Source organism: Bison bison, unplaced genomic scaffold (genome assembly GCF_000754665.1).
Source record: "Bison bison bison isolate TAMUID 2011002044 unplaced genomic scaffold, Bison_UMD1.0 scf7180017864361, whole genome shotgun sequence".
Lineage (NCBI taxonomy): Eukaryota > Metazoa > Chordata > Mammalia > Artiodactyla > Bovidae > Bison > Bison bison.
This window is the reverse complement of record NW_011494933.1, coordinates 466,163-488,073: the sequence shown is the minus strand read 5'-3', so window position 1 is coordinate 488,073 and position 21,911 is coordinate 466,163. Positions and strand designations below refer to the sequence as shown.

Here is a 21,911-nt window from a genome sequence, read left to right as displayed (position 1 = left end):
CCACTGAGCCACCCATATGATCAAATAAATACCCGAAGAAAATTATTCAGATAGCTTCTGGGAGCAGGAAGAAAGATCAGAGACAGGTAGAGTCCAAGTGAATGCTAACACAGGGTAAAACATGAGTTTTGACATCAGGAATAGAAGAAAAACAAATATTAGGTAATAAATGTAAACATGCTTGAACCCTTATTATTGTATATTTCATATAACTTAAATAAAACCTTCCTCCTCATTATCACACAATGTTATACACAGTGGGAAATAAGAATTTCTGAATATTTTAAAGTGTATTTTAATTGTTCATTTGTTCATTGTACTCAACTTTCACTAGTTAACATTTCTAGTAATACATTGAATTTGAGCATTTGTTAACTTTAAAAATCTTATTTTTTACTATGAAATATGCATATGAACAAGTTCATGAAGGTGACTAAACGAACTTGTTACAAGAAGCTAATGCACACCAACAATAAATTTTTAAAAAGCAATGAAGAATTTATTTCTTAAGCAGGTATGCAAAATGGGGCATGAAAGGCATGTTTATAGCAGATAATTTAGCAACCTTGGTAATTAAGATCCAAAATCCCTTGATCTGCTTAATAAAGAAACTTATGGGATAAACTGACTAAAAAACATTCAGTAATTTATTCATTCAACAAATATTTATGAAGGTAATCCCCAAGTTAGAGGCTTAGAGGCAGGAGAGGGTGAAGCCTCTGGCTTTAAGGTCTGGTAGAAGAAAATGATAATAAAGCAGGTAATTGGGGGCATCCCTGGTGACTCAGTGGTAAAGAACCCACCTGCCAATGCAGGAGACACAGGTTCAGTCCCTGATGTGGGAAGACCCCACATGCCACAGAGCCTGTCCTCTAGAGCCCAGGAGTTACAACTCCCGAGTCCACCTGCCCAACGGCCTGCACTCTGCAACAAGAGCGGTCACTGCAGTTAGCAGCCCACGCACTGCACCTGGAGGGTAGCCCCCACTCACCACAACCAGACAAAAGCCCACACAGCGATGAAGAGCAACAAAGCCAACAATAAACAAATAAAGCAAATAAAGCAGACAATTGCAAAATGGCAGGCAAGAATCACAGAAGACAAAATTGATTACACAGTGGCCCAAGGGAGGCAATGAGTTTTACACACGGGTCACAGGTGACTAAACAAGGGATGCACTGCTTGAACAGGACCTTGCGGGACAGGCAGAAGCACAGAATCAAGGGAGAAACGGAGTCTTAAATCAGATCCTGCGGCCAAAGGCAAAGAAGTGATATTCTTAAAGCAGGTGTGCCTCTTTATTGGCTTCTCTGCTAACCAGCTGTGCAGTCCTGGGCGAATCACTTAACTTACCAGGACCTCAGTGCACTCACATCTGCAAAGTGAGAGAGCAGGGCAGATGAAGTCCAAGGTTCCTTCAGTCTTGACACTTACATCTGTGAATTTCTATGTCTCTGAGACCCATGGGCTTCATACTAGAAAGACTACTAATGTCCAGAAATAAAACCACACACCTAGGGTCAATTTATCTATGACAAAGGAGTCAAGAATATACAATGAAGAAAAGGCAGTCTCTTCAGTAAGTGGTGCTCGGGGAGTTCCCTGGTGGCTCAGTGGTAAAGAACCCACCTGCCAATGCAGGAGACACAGGTTCGATCCCTGGTCCAGGAAGATGCTATGTGCCACAACCGAGCCTGCGCTCTAGAGCCCGGGAGCTGCAACTGCTGACGCCTGTGCACCACACCCAGAGAAGCATGGCAGTGACAAGCCCGCGGACCGCAGCCAGAGAGCAGCCCCCCGTCCCAGCCACAGAGAGAAACCTCGCAGTGATGGAGACCCCGCAGAGCCACAGACCAATCAATAAAAACTATCTGAAAAAAGTCATGCTAGGGAAACTGGACAGCTACATGGAAAAGAATGAAAGTAGAACATCCTCTAACACTAAACAGGAAAATAAACTCAAAAGGGGTTAAAGACCTATCAATAAATGTAAGATTGAACACTAACTATAAAACTCCTAGAGGAAAATATGGGCAGAATGCTCTTTGACATAAATTGCAGCAATATTTTTTTGGATCTGCCTCCTACAGTACTGGAAATAAAAACAAAAAAATAAATAGAACCTAATTAAACTGAAAAGTTTTTGTACAACAAAGGAACCCATAAACAAAACAAAAAGATAACCTACAGAAAGAGAGAAAATATTTGCAGACAATGCAACCAACAGGGATTAATCTCCAAAATATACAAACCGCTCATACAGCTCAATATCACAAAAACAAACAACCTCATCAAAATATGGGCAGAAGATCTAAACAGACATTTCTCCACAGACAGACAGGTGGCTAAAAGCCCACATGAAAAGATGCTCAACATCACTAATTATTAGAGAAATGCACAACAAAACTATAATGAGGTGTCACCTCACACCAGTCAGAAAGGCCATATTAAAAAGTCTACAAATAATAAATGCTAAAGAGGATGTGGAGAAAAGGGAACCCTCTACTCTGTTGGTGGGAATATAACTGGTACAGTCATTATGGAGAATAGTATGAAGATTCCTTTAAAAACTAAAACTAGAGTTACCACTTGGCCCACTGATGTCCCTCTTGAGTATATATCTGGAAAAGATGAAAACTAATTCAAAAAGATACATGCACCCCAATGCTCACTGAAGCACTCATTATAACAGCCAAGACATGAAGCAACCCAAATGTCCATTAACAGATGAGTGGATAAAGATGTGGTACATATATATAACTTAATAATGGAATATTACTCAGCCATAAAAAAGAAATAATGCCATTTGCAGCAACATGGATGGACCCAGAGATTATATTAAGTGAAGTTAAGTCAGATACAAATATTATATAATGTCACTGATATGTGGAATCTAAAATATGACACAAGTCAACTTATTTATAAAACAGAAACAGAATCACAGACATAGAAAACAAACTAATGGCTACCAAAGGAGAAAGGGAGTGCCGAGGGATAATTAGGAAGTTGGGAGTAATATGTACATACCACTATATATAAAATAATCAATGAGGACCTACTGTATGGCACAGGGAAGTATGCTCAATATTTTGTAATAAACTATAATGGAAAAGAATCTGAAAAAGAATATATATATAAAACTGAGTCATTCTGCTCTACACTTGGATCTAACATGATACTGTAAATCAATTTATCTTCAATTAAAAAAATAAAATTTTAAAAAGTCTACTAATATGTAACAGCAAATCAGCCAGAGAAAGGAGCTTCACAGCAAACGGGTGTGACTTGCCCAACCGCAGGGCTCTCTCTCCATGCCAGGCAGCTCTCCGTTCTTGCCAAGGGCTGGGCTGCAGGCTGTGGAGAGCTGATGATAATCCAGACCTCGCCACCTCCTTCCTCCTCTTTCCACTCCGTCCTCCTACGCTTCCCCTATATGGACTATATGACCCAGCAGTGCCACTCCTAGACATACACACGAGAGAGCTGAAGGAGGGACTCACAGAGATGCGTGTATACCAGTGTTCATGGCTACAGCTGTGCACTGTAGTCAAAAGATGGAAACAACCCAAATGTCCTTCAAAAGACGAATGGATAAACAAAAGGCAGTATATACATAAGAGTGAGGATCCCTCAGCCTTAAAAAGGAATGAACTTCTGATACACGCTACGACATGGACAAACTTTGACAATATTATGCTAAGTGAGATAAGCCAGACACAAAAGGACAAATATTATACGAATCCACTTACACGAGGCATCTAGACTAGGCAAATTCAGAGACAGAAAGTAAAACATTCAGAGAGACAGAAAGTAAAACAGAAGACCCCAGGGACTGGCAGAGTGGAGGAGTGGGGAGCAGTGGTTTATTGGGTAGAGAGTTTCAGTGTAGATTGATGAAAAAGTTCTGAAAATGGATAATCATGATGGTTGCACAACACTGTGAACTGTATACTTAAAATTATTAACACAGCAAATTTTATTTTATGTGTATTTAACCACAATTTTTAAAAATGACCTCTATGTTAAAAAAAAAACAAAAACAAAAAACCCTGCAGGTGTTGCTCCTTAACACATGCGCGCTCTCCCACTGCCAGACCTCAGCACAGCCGTCTCTGCTGGCTGCTGACCTTCTCCTCTCCAGAACTCCCCACCTGTGTTCTGGTCCACACCTGCTCACTTGAGGCTCAGCTTAGTTGGCCCCACTCTAGCTGCACAGGCTGGGCTAGTTGCCGCATGTCTAAGTTCCCACAGCAAAATTCATTTTACCCTTATAATATTACCATAATATTATAATGTTAATATTTAGTTATATCTTTTCCCTGCCAGATCGTGCACTCATCTAAGAATAAGACCACGGGGCTCTCCCGGCGGCGCAGTGGTTAAGAGTCTGTGCTCCCAGTGCAGGGGGTAGAGGTTTGACACCAGGTCAGGGAACTGAGATCCTACATGTTGCAGGCATAGCCAAACAAAGGAAAGAAAAGAACAGCACTGTGTCTTTTACTTCTGAATTGAGGCAGTAGGTGAGTAGTTAAGAGCATGGCTTCTAGCATCAAAATGTTGGGATTCAAATTCTAGCTTTGCTTCCCATTAGCTGAGTATCTTGGTAAATTACCTAAGCATTCTGTGCTTTGGTTTCACATTCTGTAAAATGAAGATGAGATTAATGCCTATCTCAGTAAGTTACAGGGAGGATTAAATGAATTAATACACATAAAGTATTTAGAAGACATCTTAATGCATAGCAAACACTTAATAAATATTAACCACAATGGTAACAGGTACTGAATATTTGCTGAATGACAAAGTAAATGAATGAACAAACAAGTATGATCCTGCTCTAAGTAGCTCATAGCTTGTAGGAAAGATGACCCAAACCACAGTAAAATTTAATGGAACAGGGTTATAATAGGAGTGTCTATGAAGCACTGTGGGGGAAGAAATTAGAGGAGCTTTCTCAGGGAAAATTAAAGTGAGTTTGAAAAAATAAATAAATAAAGTGAGTTTGGAAGAACTAAGAATTTCCCAACTAAAAGGGTTAGAGTTATATATACCAAGTACATTTGTTCAATAAATATTTGTTGGGTGACCATTATATTCTAGATACCAGGTGAATTTCTAGGGTACAATGGTGAACAAAAACAGTACTAATCTGTTGCAGAGATAATAGCACAAAGTGAGAATCGGTGACATGAGCGGAAGGGGGTGAGTTTAGTATAGCTGAGGCAGATGTAAAAGAAAGAAACAGGTGAGAGATGAGGCTGGTAAGGAATATTCATTAGGCCTGTAAAAAGTCTCCAACTAAAATATTAAAAACTACAAATGTAACACTTACTATTAGGCTGAAATGAAACTGCCATTTTTGTCGGTCAACAAAACAGAAAAAATCAGTAATTTCATATAGCTCAACCTAACCAGGTCTTAAGTACCAAATAAATATGAATTCATTTAACAAGTTTGGATGGATTCTGTAAGTAATCAGGAACAAATCACTTTTAGTCGAGGAAATGAAGTAATCTGAAGTCTGTTTTAATAGTAGTATCTCTAACAGTAACATCATCTGTAATCTATATCAGCCCGTTCTACAGGTCAAGACCCCACATACATATAAAGATACTTCCATGCATGCACACCAGTCAGTCCTGAAGGAAATCAATCCCGAATATTCATTGGAAGGACTGATGCTGAAGCTCCAATACTCTGGCCACCTGATGCAAAGAGCTGACTCATTGGAAAAGACCCTGATGCTGGGAAAGACAGAAGGCGGGAGGAGAAGGGGGCAACAGAGGATGAGATGGTTGGATGGCATCATCAACTCAATGGCCATGAGTTTGAGCAAGTTCCAGGAGATGGTGAAGGACAGGGAAGTCTGGTGTGCTGCATTCCACGGGGTCGCAGAGTTGGACACGACTTAGTGGCTGAACAACAACGCAAGCGTACAGACACAGACACACGCAGCACACAGAGTCACCCCCAATCCTCACGCTGGCCCCGCAGGGCAGGTCTTAGTCCCCACATCTTACAGAGAGCAACGCTGAGGTTCAAAGAGGTGGGATGAGCAAAGCTCAGGACAGTAAGGAAGAGAACCTGGGTCTGCGTGCAGGCGTGCCAAACTCCCAATCCGAGCTCTTTCTGCCTCACAGTGCTGCAAGCTCCGAAAGGACTGTGCTGAAGGCAGAACACAGGATGGACTCACGAGAGGGGAGTCGCACCAGGAGACTGGCTGACTCAGCAACTCTGAGATGAGACGACACGCCTGCTTGTGTACCAATGCTGTATTTCTAGAACCGAGTATACACTCCATTAAATTCAGAATCTGAGATGGCACACTGCATCAGGCTGTATTTTAACTTGCCATAAACAGAATAATACATTCCCTGATTAAACCTGGACAAAGTCTAACAGAAATATGAAACTGATAGCAAACCTGGGATAGAGTCAGTAGAGACAGAGCTCAGCCTCTTCTCATCCAGTTTTAAAATGGGAAACCAGAGCCCAAAACTAAAGGACTTATTTTAGAAATGTCACTGGGGCTAGAACCAAGTCTGCTGGCTTAATTGAGTCAAATATTTAATTCTCTACCGTCTGCTCACGCCATCCTGCCAGGTTCCAACTGTAGTAAATAAACCAAAGTAGGGCATGAACACATTTAAACCCATAAATTAAAATTTAAAATTTTCTTAAACTTGTACATTTCGACAAGAACTCAGCTGACAGTGCCTTCTCCATATTTGATTAATGACAAATTAGTTCTTGTTACCAGCTATAAAGGGGTGGCCCATCAGTGAAACCATTATTGGAGGGTCTCCGTGCATTTGCTTTAAAAAAAAAAAAAAAGGTGAGAAATACTAAGAGCTCAATCAGAAAGGTAACTGAGAGAAGAATACCTTGGTCTTGTATCACACAGTCTGTAGTGACCAGTGGAGGGATCTGGCCTCTGGCGTTGGTGGCATAAACTTGTCCCCCTCTGGTGGCTCTGTCACTCTCGATCACCTGGATCTGTAAGTAAGAGATCAAGGGCAAGTTAAAGTCAGTTTAGACTTCTCAACATTTCCCTCTCCTTATATACACACACGCACGCACAGGCATTTTCTGAATTCTTTAAGCTGATTTCAAATCAAACTCTCACTGAGAATCCATCATATCTTCAACCTCACTTTTGTTTAGTTTCACAACCTTAAGCTAGTAGCTTCCAAATTCTATTCTGTAATACTCTTGAGCTCCAACTCTGATCTTTCAGGGAAATCTATTTTTATTCAGTTTGTTTCTTGGGATCACAGGTAAGAGTTCTTTGGGAAAGGATTCTCACTGGAGAAGAAATTGAAAATAACATTTAAAAAAAATAAAATACTTTCTGCAGTTAAAGAAAACTCTAAAAAGCTAAAAATAGTTAAATTCAGAAGAAATGATTTACAACGTATAACTTAAAGAAGCCCTGACTTTTCTCCTCAAATCCCTCTTAATCTTTAATTTGCCTTTCAAGTTTCCCCCACCATATCCCTGCTCCTTGAGACATAAGAAACAAACAATATCAAGTGTTCCCATATGGTTTTTGCCTACCATATAGAGACGAGAAGAAAGAAAAGTCCCAAACTTTTGTCCTCTACTTTGGAAATACCTTGTATTTCTCTACTAAAACATTTATTGATGAAGATATAGGCACAAAATATTGTTCTTCTGTTGTAACTGTCCAGGGACTAGTTGCAAGGAATTCTAATAATAAAAGGATCTTTCTCTTCCTCTTTATCTTCTCCCTGCCCTCACTTCTTTCTTACAGGATAAAAGTGACAAGAAACTAAAAAAAAAAAAAAAAGAAAGGAATAAAAATTTAGAGGGGAAACTGGGGAGAAATGAGATGAGCATTCAGAATGGAATATTTACATTGGAGGACATGCAGTTTAAAGACACTATTAACGTGAGGGGAGATCAAGATGGCAGAGTAGAAGGACGTGGAGCTCACCCCCTCCCACACACATCAAAAATACATCTACATGTGGAAGAATTCTCAGAGAGTACTAACTGAAAGCTGGCAGAAGATCTCTCATACAACCAAAGCTGCAGGAACGATCCCCCTTGTAACTAGGTAGTAGGAAAGGATGAGGGTGGGGAGGAGTCAACACAGGCCCTGTGCCCCTGGGAGGTAAAAGTGTTACTATATGCAGATGACATGATATGCTATACAGAAAACCCTAAACACTCCAAACCAACACTACGAGAACTAACAAATGAACCCAGGAAGGCAGCAGAGTACAAGATTAATATACAGAAATCTGCTACATTTCTTTAACAATGAAACACTAGAAAGACAAAGGGAAATGGAAAGACATCCCATCTCTTGGATTGGAAGAATTACTATTGTTAAAATGGTCATACTACCCAAGGCAATCTACAGATTTATGTGATCCTTATCATATTGCCCATGGCATTTTTCACAGAAGTAGAAGAAATAATCATAAAATTTATATGGAACCACAAAGGACCCAGAATTACCAAAGGCAATCCTGAGGAAAAAGAACAAAGCAGGAAGCGTAACTCTCTCAGACTTCAGACAACACTATGAAGCTACTATAATCAAAACAGCGTGGTGCTGGCACAAAACCATACCTGGATGAATGGAACAGAACAGAGCCAGGAATAAACCCCCACACCTACCTTCCATTAAATCTTCAAGAAGAGAAGCAAGAATATACAATGAAGAACAGTCAGCCTTCTCAGAAAGTGGTGCTGAGAAAACTGGATAGCTTCATGTAAATCAATAAAGTTAGCACAATTCTTCATACCACATATGCAAATAAACTCAAAATTGTTTAAAGACTTAAATATAAGACATGACACCATAAGACTCCTAGAAGAAAACATAGGTAAAACATTCTCAGACATATATTGTAGCAATATTTTCTTAGCTCAGTCTCCCAAGGCAAAATAAATAAAAGCTAAAATAAACAAATGGGGCCTAATCAAACGTAAAAGCTTTTGCACAAAAAAGAAAACCATACATAAAACAAAAAGACAACCTATGGACTGCAAATAATGTGACTGACAAGAGGCTAATTTCCAAAATGTCCAAACAGCTCATACAGCTCAATATTAAAGAAACAGACAAGCCAATCAAAAAATGGACAGATCTGAATGTTAATAGATATTTCTCCAAAGAAGACACACAGATGACCAACAGGCACGTGAAAATATGCTCAACATCACTAGTTATTTACAGAACTGCAAATCAAAACTACAATGAGGTAAATCACCTCACACTGGTCATTATCAAAAAGTCTATATACAATAAGTGCCAGGGAGGGTGTGGAGAAAAAGGAACCCTCCTACATGGTTGGTGGAAATATAATTGGTAAGCTACTATGGAAAACAGTGTGGAGGTTCCTCAAAAAACTCAGAATAGAGCTACCATATGATATGGTAATGCCACCCCTGAGTACATACATCTGGAAAAGATAAAAATGAATTAAAAAGATACAACACACCCCAATGTTCATAGCAGCACTATTTACAATAGCTAAGACTACTGGAAGCAATCTAAGTGTCTACCAGCAGATGAATGAATAAAGAAGATCTTGTATATACAACGAAATATTATTCCGCCATAAAAAAGAATGAACTATTGCCATTTGCAGCAACATGGATAAACTTGGGAGATTATCATACTGAGTGAAGTAAGATAGAAAGACAAATACATGATATCACTTAAATGTGGAATCTAAAAAATAATACAAATGAATTTATTTACAAAGCTGAAACAAACTAACAGACACAGAAAACAAATTTATGGTTACCAAAGAGGAAAGGGTAGGAAATAAATTAGGAGTTTGGGATTAACATATCTACGTCACTATATATAAAATAAACAAGAGGATTTACTGTATAGCACAGGGAACTGTATTCAATGGGAAAATAAAATCTGAAAAATATGTATAACTGAATCACTTTGCTGTATATTTGAAACACAATATTGTAAACCAACTATATTTCAATTAAAAAAAAAACTACTACTAATATTAAAACTGTCGGGTAACTCTGAAACGTTACCTGCTCCATTTCCCCTCCCATCTCGTCCAATCCCTACCCCAGTTGGCATTGATATCATTGGTTTCTACAACATATCAGAGATAGACTTAGCCTGCTTTTAAATCCCCACATTTCTTTTTAATTTCATAGGATTTAAATTCTCATTCAATTAAGGGTATTGAACATGCTCCAAACACAACTACTGCAAGATACAAACGAGACTGAAAGCTAACACGGGCCAAGAAAAGCAGCAAACAGAAAAACCAAAACACTAATCACACTCTCTAGTTCAGCCACAGGGCTCATCTGGTTTCTTCAAAACTGGAGTAGTTTTTCTATTATCAACATTTACTGTCATCATTTCAACCAATGAAGTGTCAAATATGAAAGTGAGGTAAAAACCACAATAATCTATACATTGAACACAGATAGCTCTCAGTCTCCAAATAGACTATGCTTCCAGAAAGTTTGTTTTAAATTAGCCATTTGCAACTTACAAAGCACTACCTCCAAAGAAACAAAGACAGTGATAATTATACACTTCTAAATAAATACACATCTTTGCTAGAATACTTCAAAGAGATCGAGAATACTACAAAGAGAGTAAGAAATACAATAGCTCTAGTAATTTCTAAATATATAGTTTTTATGGATTAAGCAATGGTTTTATTTTTCTGTTAGGAGATTTTTTTTAAGTTGAAGTACAGTTGATTTATAATATCGTATTAGTTTCAGGTAAACAGCAAAGTGATTCATATGTATATATTCTTTTTCTGGTTATTAAAAATAGAGCTTTTATTTAAACCTCAAATCCATGTTCTCGGAAAACAGCTTAGACATAAAGCACAACAGAGAAATCTCAATAGAGGTTCTGAGTGTGCCTCTATTCTTCAAGGGTTTCAGCTTGATTGACAGTAATGCCTGATAATGCTAATGCCACTTCAAAGTTTATGAATTTCTTTTTCCTCCAGAAGATGTGCCACTAGAATCGCTTTCACACTTCTCTGCTATGAATAGCTTCTCTGCTCTCATAAAATAGAATCAGGAAAGAGAAAAAAAAAAGAAAGTGATTTTCCTGAGATAAAGGAACAAGACAGATTAGGGAGGCAAGATAGTAAGATGCATGGGCACCACGAAGGCAGGTGCTTAAAGCAGAACCATTTGCACTCTGGCGTGGTTAGAGAAAGAGGGGGACGGGCAGGGCTCAAATTCTGGATAATCCTCCCGCTGATTAGAGAGTGAGGAAGAGTTGATGGTGATACCAGTGTCCTCAACTCCAAAAACGTGGATTAAGACCACCATCCGGAAGTATAGTGAGCCTTTAGCTCAGGACTGGCATGCAACAGATCAGAAAATATGATTTCACATCTTTCTTTCCAGAAGGAAAAATTAATTTAGTTAGCAAAAGCATTCTACTTTGGTAGTAAGAATATAAACAGGTTCCATATGGCATTGGTATTTCATTAGTTTTAAGGTAAAAACACTATTGGACTGATTTGTATGTGTATATTTTAGGAGTCTGAAATAAATCACAACATATACTGCTTATTGCTTTCGTTGTTAACATTCATTCAACAAATACGTGAGTGCATACTCTGTACTAGGCCCTGTTCTGTGTGTTAGGGATGCACTAGTGAACAAAACCAAATCCTGGACCTCTTGGAGCTGACATTCTAGTTTGGAAGACAGGAGATAAATGCATAAATCAGATACACCCTATGTGAGGTAATAAGTGCTATGGATACGAGCGACGTGGATAAGGGTGCAAGTGAGCTCAGGGATGAGCAAACAGGACATGAAGGGAACGCAGAACTGAGCCATGCTCTGCATCTGCGTCGGGGAAGAGGTCTAGGCAGAGGGGACAGCATGTGCAAAAGTCTAGAGCTGGAGGACATCCGGCTGAGGAATACAAAGGCGGCTGGTGTGACTACTGCCACGCAGAAGAGCAGGGAGGGCCTGGGACACAACAGGGTGTGTGTGTGTGTGTGTGTGTGTGTGGCTAGGTCACGGTACCCAGCACAAACACCAGTCCAGATCTTGCTGTGAAGGTATTTTTTAAAAATATATGATTAGAATTTAATCAGTAGACTTTGAGTGAAGCAGTGGGTGGGCCTCATCTAACCTGTTGAAGGATGAAGAGAAAAAGAGCAAGGTCCCCGGAGGAAGAGAGAATTTTGCTTCCAGACACCTTCAGACTCCAGCTGCAACATCAGCTCTTCCTGTGTCTCCAGCATGCTGGCCAGCCCAGCAGATTTTGGTCTTGCCAGTCCCCGACAATCAAGCAAACCAATTCTTTAAAATAAATTTATTTCCATATAGAGACATATATCCTAGTGGTTGTTTTTGTTTTTGAGAACTCTAATATAGCGAACATTTTCTGGGAGGCTGTTCTTGAAAGGCCGTAAAGGATGGATTCCTGGGCACAAGTGGAGGTGACAAGCCCTGGTTAGGAGTATGGACAAGCTTATTCACACTAAGCAGGAAGAGGGGCAAACGGGCACAGACCCAGAGAGACGCGGAAATGAAGCATGCAGAGGGTCTCTCCGCATTTCTTCTATTTTCTCAGAAGCAAGGTGATCATTAAAGAGTCAGAATAGGAAAAGGTAGTATCAGAAGTTTCAAGAGAGAAGAAATGACAGTCATCCAGGGAAATGGAAGGGGGTCAGTTGAGGTGGGTGATGGGCTCCAAACTTGCTGCACATTAGAATTCATAGAGAAACTTTGAAAAACCCCAAGGCCCAGTACAATTAAATCATAATGTGGCGGGCTGGTCGCAGGGCATCAGTGATTTAAAATGTTCCACCAGTTAGTATTTCACACAGCCAGGTTTTAGAAAAACACAACTAAATGTTCACTTTCGTTTAGCGGTTATGAATTCAAAGTGAGACCAGCAAGCATGGCATGCATCTTTCTCAAGTTGTCGTCACCTAACCAGAGTAGGTGAAAAGTTAGTTTAACAACACATGGGAATTTTCTAGATGAATCCAGTGGAGGGAGGGGGCAAAGGAATTCAGAGCGGAAGATGCAAGGGACAGATTTATAATTATAGATCACGGAGTCTAAGCTGCATAAGAGAAGTGAGAAGATGAAGGTGATGGGAATCAAGAAGAAATGGTAGACTGTAAATCCTGGTGGGTGAAGTATTATGGGAGTTTGAGTCCTAAAGGGAATGAGCTGAAAAGATAAGAGGCAGTGGTTGCAGGATGGAATGTTTTCAACTGAGACTTTGAAGGTACACGGTCATTGGCAATGACAGGAGCCACGGTAAGACTAGATGTGGGGCAGATGAAAAGCACATCGGAAGGAAGGAAGATCAAGAACTGAGAGACACTGGAGATGGAAGAGTCTACAGACGGATAATAAAATTGCCAATAACTGCAACAGAAACAGTATTGGAGAGATTAATAACAAACCGGGTGTCAAAAGCATCAGAGAATGAAGTGAAACGACCTAGAGAGACTGCAGATATTACATACAAGCAGAGAAATAAGAAGTTAAACTGTAAATCACATAAATACATGATACTTCTTCAAATGGAATAATTTAATATTGGGTTGGCCAAAAAGTTCGTTTAGGTTTTTCCATACCATCGTATAGGAAAACCTGAATGAACATTTTGGCCAACCCAATATTAAGCTAGAAAAGTAATGGCTGGAAATATGATCATCAGTAAGGACACTGCATATGGGGCTTTCCCAGGGGCTCAGAAGGTAAAGAATCTGCAGGCAAAGCAGGAGACGCAAGTTTGGCCCGCGGGTTGGGAAGATCCCCTGGAGAAGGAAATGGTTACCCACACCAGTATTCTTGCCTGGAGAGTTCCATGGACAGAGGAGCCTGGTGGGCTACACCCCATGGGGTCACAAAAGAATCGAACACAGCTTACTGACTAAACAACAAAAACTGCATATAGCAAAAGAATTTATCGAATTTAAGAATTTTGAGAGATGATGCTTATTCTAGACTATCTGGTGGACCCTAAGGGGAATCACATGAAACTTACGAGAGAGGCACAAGCAGTTTTGAGACTGACACCTGGAGGAAAAGACACAGAGAAGAGGGAAAGGTGATGTAACCACAGAGGCGAGGACTGGAATGATGAGACTACAAGCCAAATAAGGAAGAGACGAGGCTCTCTCATGGAGCTTCTGGAGGGAGCACAGCCCTGCCTACACGCTGACTTCAGACGTACCACCTCCAGAACTCAAAGACAAGAGAGTTCTGTTGCTTTAAGCTACTGAGTTCATGGTACTTGGCTACAGCAACCACAGAAAATGCACAGACCATCCTAGCCCATCCAGACTCCAGCCGAGCCTCTAGCTGACCCCACATGCACAAAGCAAGCCCAACCAAAATCAGTCAGATCCAGCCCCGATTAGCAAACCTGCCCAGACTCATGACCATTAATAAACAGCGCTTCTGAGCTACTAAGTTTTCTGATGATTTGTTAATACAAAAGTTAGGTTATAAATAATATAAAATATAAACATAGTATCTCTTAGTGCTCTTTAGTCTCTTTCTAAATTTTTCTACTTATGTTTATAAAACCACTTCAAAGATGAAAGTTAACTGTAAACGATTTCTTTCTTACTCCAAAGGAGTTTACATCCCTGCTCAGAGCCACAAGATGTCCAGTTTCTGAGGCAAACATTTATATCCCTCCACCACTGACGTCAGGCTTTGATATATGACTTGCTTCAGCCAAGGACGTGTGAGTGATTTTGATGTGTGTTACATCTGACTGGAAGCTTTAAGAGCTATTGCACCTTTTAACCAGTTTTCCTCCTTTTCTCCCTTTATCATGATAATACATGTCCCCATTAGGGATACCCCTTCACTTTGGATTCTGGAGTGATAAGGGCATATGGAGCAGAATCTAAAATCAAACTGCAGCTAATGCAGCTTACAGGTAACCTAGGTGATAAATAAATCTTTGTGGATGTAAGCTAAATTGAGGACTGTTTGATATGCAGACTAAACCTAATAAAGCTGACTGATACAGTTACTAAAGAGTACTCTTCTAAAGAAACTCACTTCAGTGGAGCAGAATAAGTTATAGCTCTAATTTTATTTAAACCAGTTTTTAAAAATACGTAAAATACTTTTGGGGAAACAGTAGAAACAGTGTCAGACTTTATTTTTCTGGGCTCCAAAATCACTATAGATAGTGACTGCAGCCATGAAATTAAAAGACACTTACTCCTTGGAAGGAAAGTTATGACCAACCTAGATAGCATACTCAGAAGCAGAGACATTACTTTGCCAACAAAGGTCCGTCTAGTCAAGGCTATGGTTTTTCCAGTAGTCACGTATGGATGTGAGAGTTGGACTGTGAAGAAAGCTGAGTGCCGAAGAGTTGATGCTTTTGAACTGTGGTGTTGGAGAAGACTCTTGAGAGTCCCTTGGACTGTGAGGAGATCCAACCAGTCCATTCTAAATGAGATCAGCCCTGGGTGTTCTTTGGAAGGAATGATGCTAAAGCTGAAACTCCAGTACTTTGGCCACCTCATGTGAAGAGTTGACTCATTGGAAAAGACTGTGATGCTGGGAGGGATTGGGGGCAGGAGGAGAAGGGGACAACAGAGGATGAGATGGCTGGATAGCATCACTGACTCGATGGACGTGAGTTTGAGTGAACTCCGGGAGTTGGCGATGGACAGGGAGGCCTGGCGTGCTGCGATTCATGGGGTCTCAAAGAGTCGGACACGACTGAGTGACTGAACTGAACTGAAAATACTTTGTACTTTCACTCCTATGGGTGTCCTGAAAGGATCTTTTAGTTTCTGAAAATAGCATTTTTATATAGATATATTTTTACTACAAATGAATCATTAACTATCAATAAATACTGCTGATATACATGAGAATAAACATCAGTGGATCCTGCCAAGATTACATGATACCAAACAAGCCCACATAGGCTGCCTCTCTCATGGAGACTTCTGGTATACCATGACGCGCCCTCCCCACCCCGGACATCCACAGAGGGAAATGAGCCTCACCCACGTGATGGGTATTGTGCTCGGACGATAAAGGACAGGGTAAACGCTGACAGACTGAAGAGCTTCTGAGAACACTGAATGAAGAGTGGGTTCTTCGTGAGGGAGACGGAGAGCAGAGCACTTACTGGGCTGGGAACGGAGTCGGGATCCAGCTTCTTCTGGGGCTGCGGTGGGCCGGCCATCTGTGCAGGCCCTCCTGGGAACCCTCCCGGGTAGGAGAGCTGTGCACCTGCCACTGGGGGACCGTAGTTAGCTGCTTGGAAGAAAGTTTAAAAAGAAATGACTATAACCCCAAAACGCAGATGGAGGGCTCACTGACAATACTATGCTGTTCAGTCGAGAATGCTGCATTTCTTATATTAAATAAGGCAGGAAATTAAAACAAACATCTACAGTTCTCCTCTTCTTTTTACTGGTTACACTATTCAAAAATAGTAAGGGATAGATGTCTAGTACGGAGAAGGCAGTGGCACCCCACTCCAGTACTCTTGCCTGGAAAATCCCATGGACAGAGGAGCCTGGAAGGCTGCAGTCCATGGGGTCGCTGAGGGTCGGACACAACTGAGCGACTTCACTTTCACTTTTCACTTTCATACATTGGAGAAGGAAATGGCAACCCACTCCAGTGTTCTTGCCTGGAGAATCCCAGGGACGGGGGAGCCTGGTGGGCTGCCATCTATGGGGTCGCACAGAATCGGACACGACTAAAGTGACTTAGCAGCAGCAGCAGCAGTAACATAGAAACAAACCTGATTCCCAATTAAGGGTACCCCCAGGTAACCCGAGGCGACCTTACCCTGCTGTGCAGGATATCCAGGGCCCAGGGTCTGTCCTGGGAGAGGCGTGGGCTGGTACTGGGCATTTGGAGGAGCAGGCCCAGGGAGCCCGTCTGCTCTGTGCGTTGACGGAGGCAAGGGTGAGGCACCGGGACCGTTGAGCGCAGTGGGCGGTGGGGGCAGAATCTGAGATCCAGGCTGCAAAATGGATGGTTGTGGAGGCTGTGGAGGCCCCTGGAATGATGCTGCTGACACAGGGCCAGGTGGGCCCTGACTTGGGGGGGCCACCCCTGAACCTAGGCAAAAACAGAAGACCAGCCGACCTAAACACCATACTCCGCAACTCTTTCACTTCTACCACATATATACAACAGGGACACTCCTTTTCCTGAGTAAAGCAAGAAGGCACTCTTACAAGTCAATTTTTCCCCCACAAGAAGAAATCATCATTTGGAAAGTAACACAAATCCTATTTGGGGTATTTAATACAAGTGAAGAATTTTAAAAGAGCTACATTTATAATGATAGAAAATTAGAGGGATAAATTTTAACTCAGTTGCATCCACTTTTCATGATACATGGCATTAATTATCATGAAAAGTGGACTGGAAGCCTGGCGTGCTGCAGTCCACGGGGTCACAAAGAGTAGGACACGACTGGGCAACTGAACTTTGTCTGGTGCAGAGTATAGAAAACCATACAGAAGAAAAAAATTTTTTACATAACAAGCATTATTTACTCAGGTCAATAAATTATGTGCATCCTGTGCTTGACTTGATAGAATGGATTTTGGAAGTAGGAAGAAGTAACGAAGGAGAAGGGACTGGCAACAAAAATTCTATCCAGTCATATTTGAAGTTGTAGAACCAGATTATTTCTTCCTTCCCCTGATTATGTGAAACTGAGTTGCTGCTTTGAAGATTTATCCATTTTGAAACCAGTAAAAGGAAATATTCTGAGGGGAGTTTTACTGATACTTTTAAGAAACTAACGATAAGTAATGAAAACATTGGTCATCCAGATCAATGGCTGACCCTGCTGTTGTCCCAGAGAACATGTCCATGGCTCCTAAAATAGACAGCATTTCTACTGATGAACATCTCAGTACTGTAACTGTCTTCTCTATTAATCTTTTCTGCCTCACATCTGAGCTTCCATTCCTCCCATGATCTAAATGCAGAATTTAAAATGCACTGTGAAACTAAGAATATTATATTTTTGATTTGTGGGCCTCACAATAAACACAGGGTTAAAACTTACATTTCTTAAAGTAATTTCACTGTTCTAATGTTTATTTGTGAAGTCAGTATTTTTTGTTTTTTATTGGTGTAGTGTTGAATGTAAGGCATTCTGCAGGTCCTTCACTTACCTTGAAATAAATGGCAGCATAATTTGGAAAAAAAAATTACTGCCATACATAATACAGATAATTTATATGAAAACGTCCAAAATTAGTTCAATATGGTATACCAGAGATATTTCTATTTTGAATCTGAGGGAAAAGTTTCTTACTGAAAATACTCATGAGACAAGGCAGTCAATAATCATGAAAAATGAAATTGTTACCATAGCTGTTAATGTGCATAGCATTGAGCTGACTGCCCAGCTGGGCGACGGATGAAGTGGACCCTGGACTTGGATATGACGACTGTGTTGAGGGCGAGTATGGTGGGTAGGCGGGGGCCGCACTGTTGACAGGTGGAGGGCCAGGAAATCTGAGGGAGAAAAGGGGTGTTAATGTCGCACGCAAATGACATACAACAACTTGCAAAGTTCAATCAGCCTGTCTAGTGGGCACTAGGAAAACCACTGATATTGTATGATACATCTTTACCCTCGACATGAGCTCAAAATCAATCATGTAGCACCATCCCATATTTATGTTCACATGCTAAAGATATCAAGACACATGGCCAAAAAAAAAAAAAAAATTCTAATGGTCATCACTTAACAAGTTTTGGAAATCAATTTAGAAAGCTGAGTCCATTAGAAATCATCTATACTAGGGCTAATGATCAATCGGACAGAAACCAAGAAAACTAAAATGCTTTGTTTGTTGACTGTATCTTTATGATCACTTAGAATTAAGTTTTTGAGAACTGTGTTAAAGATATGCTTTGTAAATCCATTGCTTCATAAAAAGAAATCATTTCATTTTTTTCAAAAAATTATGCTCTTTGTCTTTTTCTGAAAACTCATTCATGGGGTTTCATAGGTAACAGGAAACATTTGCACACAGGCAGAATGTGCGTATGCTACAGAACACGTTAGGAACTGTAGCGTGAGGTCCAGCAACAGGGTTTGGGCTAACCAGAGAAGGCGGGCAGTATTATTCATTCTTTCGAGAAAAAACATTTCCCCAACATGTTCAGAAATATTTCATAGATGTTAACAATATTTCTTAAATATAAAATCCTGTGAATCACTTTTAAAGAGATAGTACAGACAGGATGAAATACGTTTCAAATAGAAGTAGGACAAGCATCCTCAAGTATTTCTTAACAAAAGGTTAAAGATTTAAAATACGGAATGAGAGACTGAACAACCATTAGCTATTACTTTTTGACCCATAAATGCCAACTTACCATTCACTGCCTAATACATATCCTAGGAGTTAGGCATCAGAAATTCACAAATTTTTTTTCTGACCAACCTAACTCTTAAACAGATTGGATTTTTTAAATTAATCAATTTTAATTGGAGGATGATTACAATATTGTGGTGGTTTTGCCATATGTCAACATGAATCAGTCAAGCAATATTATCAACTTAAAAGTAAAAATAAAATAGTATTGAAAGGATAACTTTTATTAAATAACTTTTTAATAAAAATATTTTTAAAAGCTCTGATACACATATGAAAAGATTAACAAAACATCTTAAACATACAAAGTGGTTTAATATTTTTCAAGTTTCATTACTTTTCAAAATTAGTTTATTCAAGGCCATGTGGATCTCAGAGCTTCAGTGAGAATCCAGGCCCCTGATTCCTAACCTAAAGACTTGCTGTGTGAACTGGGACAAGCCATGTAATTCCTTGTAGCTCTCAGTTTTCAATCCATAAAAATGGAATGGTCCCTTTCCTGCTCTAAATACAATGTGGTTAGAATTAAAAATCATACAGATTTAAGTATTTCTCATTGATTACTCCATTCAGCATGTTTCTTGGTTAAGAAACATTTACTTTTTTTTTTGCAAAAATGAATTCTATTTCTATATACTAGCAACATACAATGAGGAAGTGAAAGTTTAAAATACACCATTTATAATACCATTGAAAAACATACAATATTGGGAGTGAATTTAACAAAATAAGTGCAAAACCTCTATATGAGAAGATATAAATTATTGCTAAGAGAAATTAAACTAGACTTAAATAGAGGAATATACTTGTTTATGAATCAAAAGATTCAAAGTTATTAAGATATCAATCCTTTTCAAGTTAAATCTATAGATTTAACACAATTATAATGAAAATTAGAATAGAAAAGCTCCAATTACATATTTTAATTAACTGTTTCATTGAATGTCAGAAGAGGTAATCAAAAAGGACCATAAAGGATTATAACCTGAGGATTAATAAAATATGAGAACTGAGCCTCGGTTTCACCCCAAACCTCTCAAGAGATGACTCAGCTGTCTGTGGTCTGCTCAACCTCAAACACTTTTCATCTTCAAGTTAACAACAAACTGCCTAAGAAGTGAGTGACGTGCTGAAGTTTGTTAGAATCTGGAGATAAGGTACCAAATTTTTCAAGATTAGATAGATACAAAATCTAGATTTTTAAATACTAAGCCCATTGAATAAGATAAAAGCTCTGCCAAACCATCATTGCTTTACACATACACACAAAAAAGAAAAAGAAAACAACGATGTGTTCCTCTTATTTTTCTTGTTTTCTACTTTTCCATTGAAACCAATTTCTTGGTAGAGTCACCCTAGTAATAGCTTCAATTTGGGAAGACAAGTCTCCTTCCCACCTTCCCTCTCATGTAATTTCCCATTTCTTGGATCAAAACAGAACACTTACAATTAAATTTTCCCTTAATAATTAAAAAATGGAACTTTAGGTTATAGATTTTATATAAGAAATTAATCCCACCCAGCAGTAACACACTGTAGAGAACTTTAGTACCATTTACAATTTTAAGACATTTATTTTGCCTCAGCCAAGATAAAAAAGCCAAATGACTAGGTATGATTTTTAAGTTTTAGAAAACTTTGAAATAGCAATATTTAAAAATAAAAATCATGATTTTAAAATTTAAGTCAGCATAATGACTTTATTCAACAGTTTAGATGTGGTAAAAAGTGAAAAGACTTCTAGGATGGGTCCTCTCAGGACAAATGACTCCTTGAAGTGCTATGATCATCACAAAAAGGCCACATGTGACCTTTGCTCTCTGACAACCCCTGTCATCAGGCTGGAATGACTCATCAGCACAGTCACTGGGCCCTTTGCCCTGCACTGAACTGCAGACACAGAAATGCATCCTATGAGGCTAGGGAGTCTCAACACAGGCTCAGCCTGAACACCAGATCTCTCCTTTTTTTTAACTTTTTAGTTTGTGTTAGGGTATAGCTGATTAACAAAGTTTGATAGTTCCAGGTGAACAGCAAAGGGACTCTCCCAAGCTCCCTAACTATCCCTTACGCCCATCTTTCCCCACCGTCAACCATAAATTCAGTCTTTATAGCTCCATTTCCAACCTTTAATTCAGTTTAAGCTGAAGCAATTGAACAGTACAGGAGGAGAAAGAGATGGGGCAAAATCTGTCAGTGTCTCCCTAGGAATCACAATATAGGCAGATTCTTCAACTGAGCTGTGATAGGTAGCTGCACTGAGCTAGCAGGCAGGGCAAGCAACAGACCAGAGACTTTCCAAGTCCAGTGAGCTGGTGTCAATAACGGCTAATGCACATTGCCTTTGATGGGCGCTGTGCGCAGTGCGAGGTTCTCTGCATGGATTAATGACCAAAATCCTCACCAGCACATCTTTACTGCTACACCTGTGATGAGGAAACCAAGGCACACAGAGGTAGAGCAACTTGTCCAGCCAGAACTGCCTGAGCCACAAGTATCACACACGCCCGACCCTACCATCTCTGCTACTCATCA

The 21,911-nt window shown here is 39.8% G+C and overlaps 1 protein-coding gene across 1 annotated transcript in view; it reads right to left on the bottom strand.

Moving 5' to 3' along the window:
- Positions 1–21,911, bottom strand: part of SEC24D (SEC24 family member D) — a 116,317-nt gene that overhangs the window by 81,953 nt on the left and 12,453 nt on the right. Inside the window, exons 3-6 of the mRNA XM_010855231.1 lie at positions 18,359–18,507; positions 16,813–17,088; positions 16,142–16,269; positions 6,885–6,996 (exon numbers count right to left, since the gene is read on the bottom strand). Of these exons, the coding sequence (XP_010853533.1) occupies positions 6,885–6,996; positions 16,142–16,269; positions 16,813–17,088; positions 18,359–18,507 (665 nt within the window). The remainder of the gene's footprint in view (positions 1–6,884; positions 6,997–16,141; positions 16,270–16,812; positions 17,089–18,358; positions 18,508–21,911) is intronic.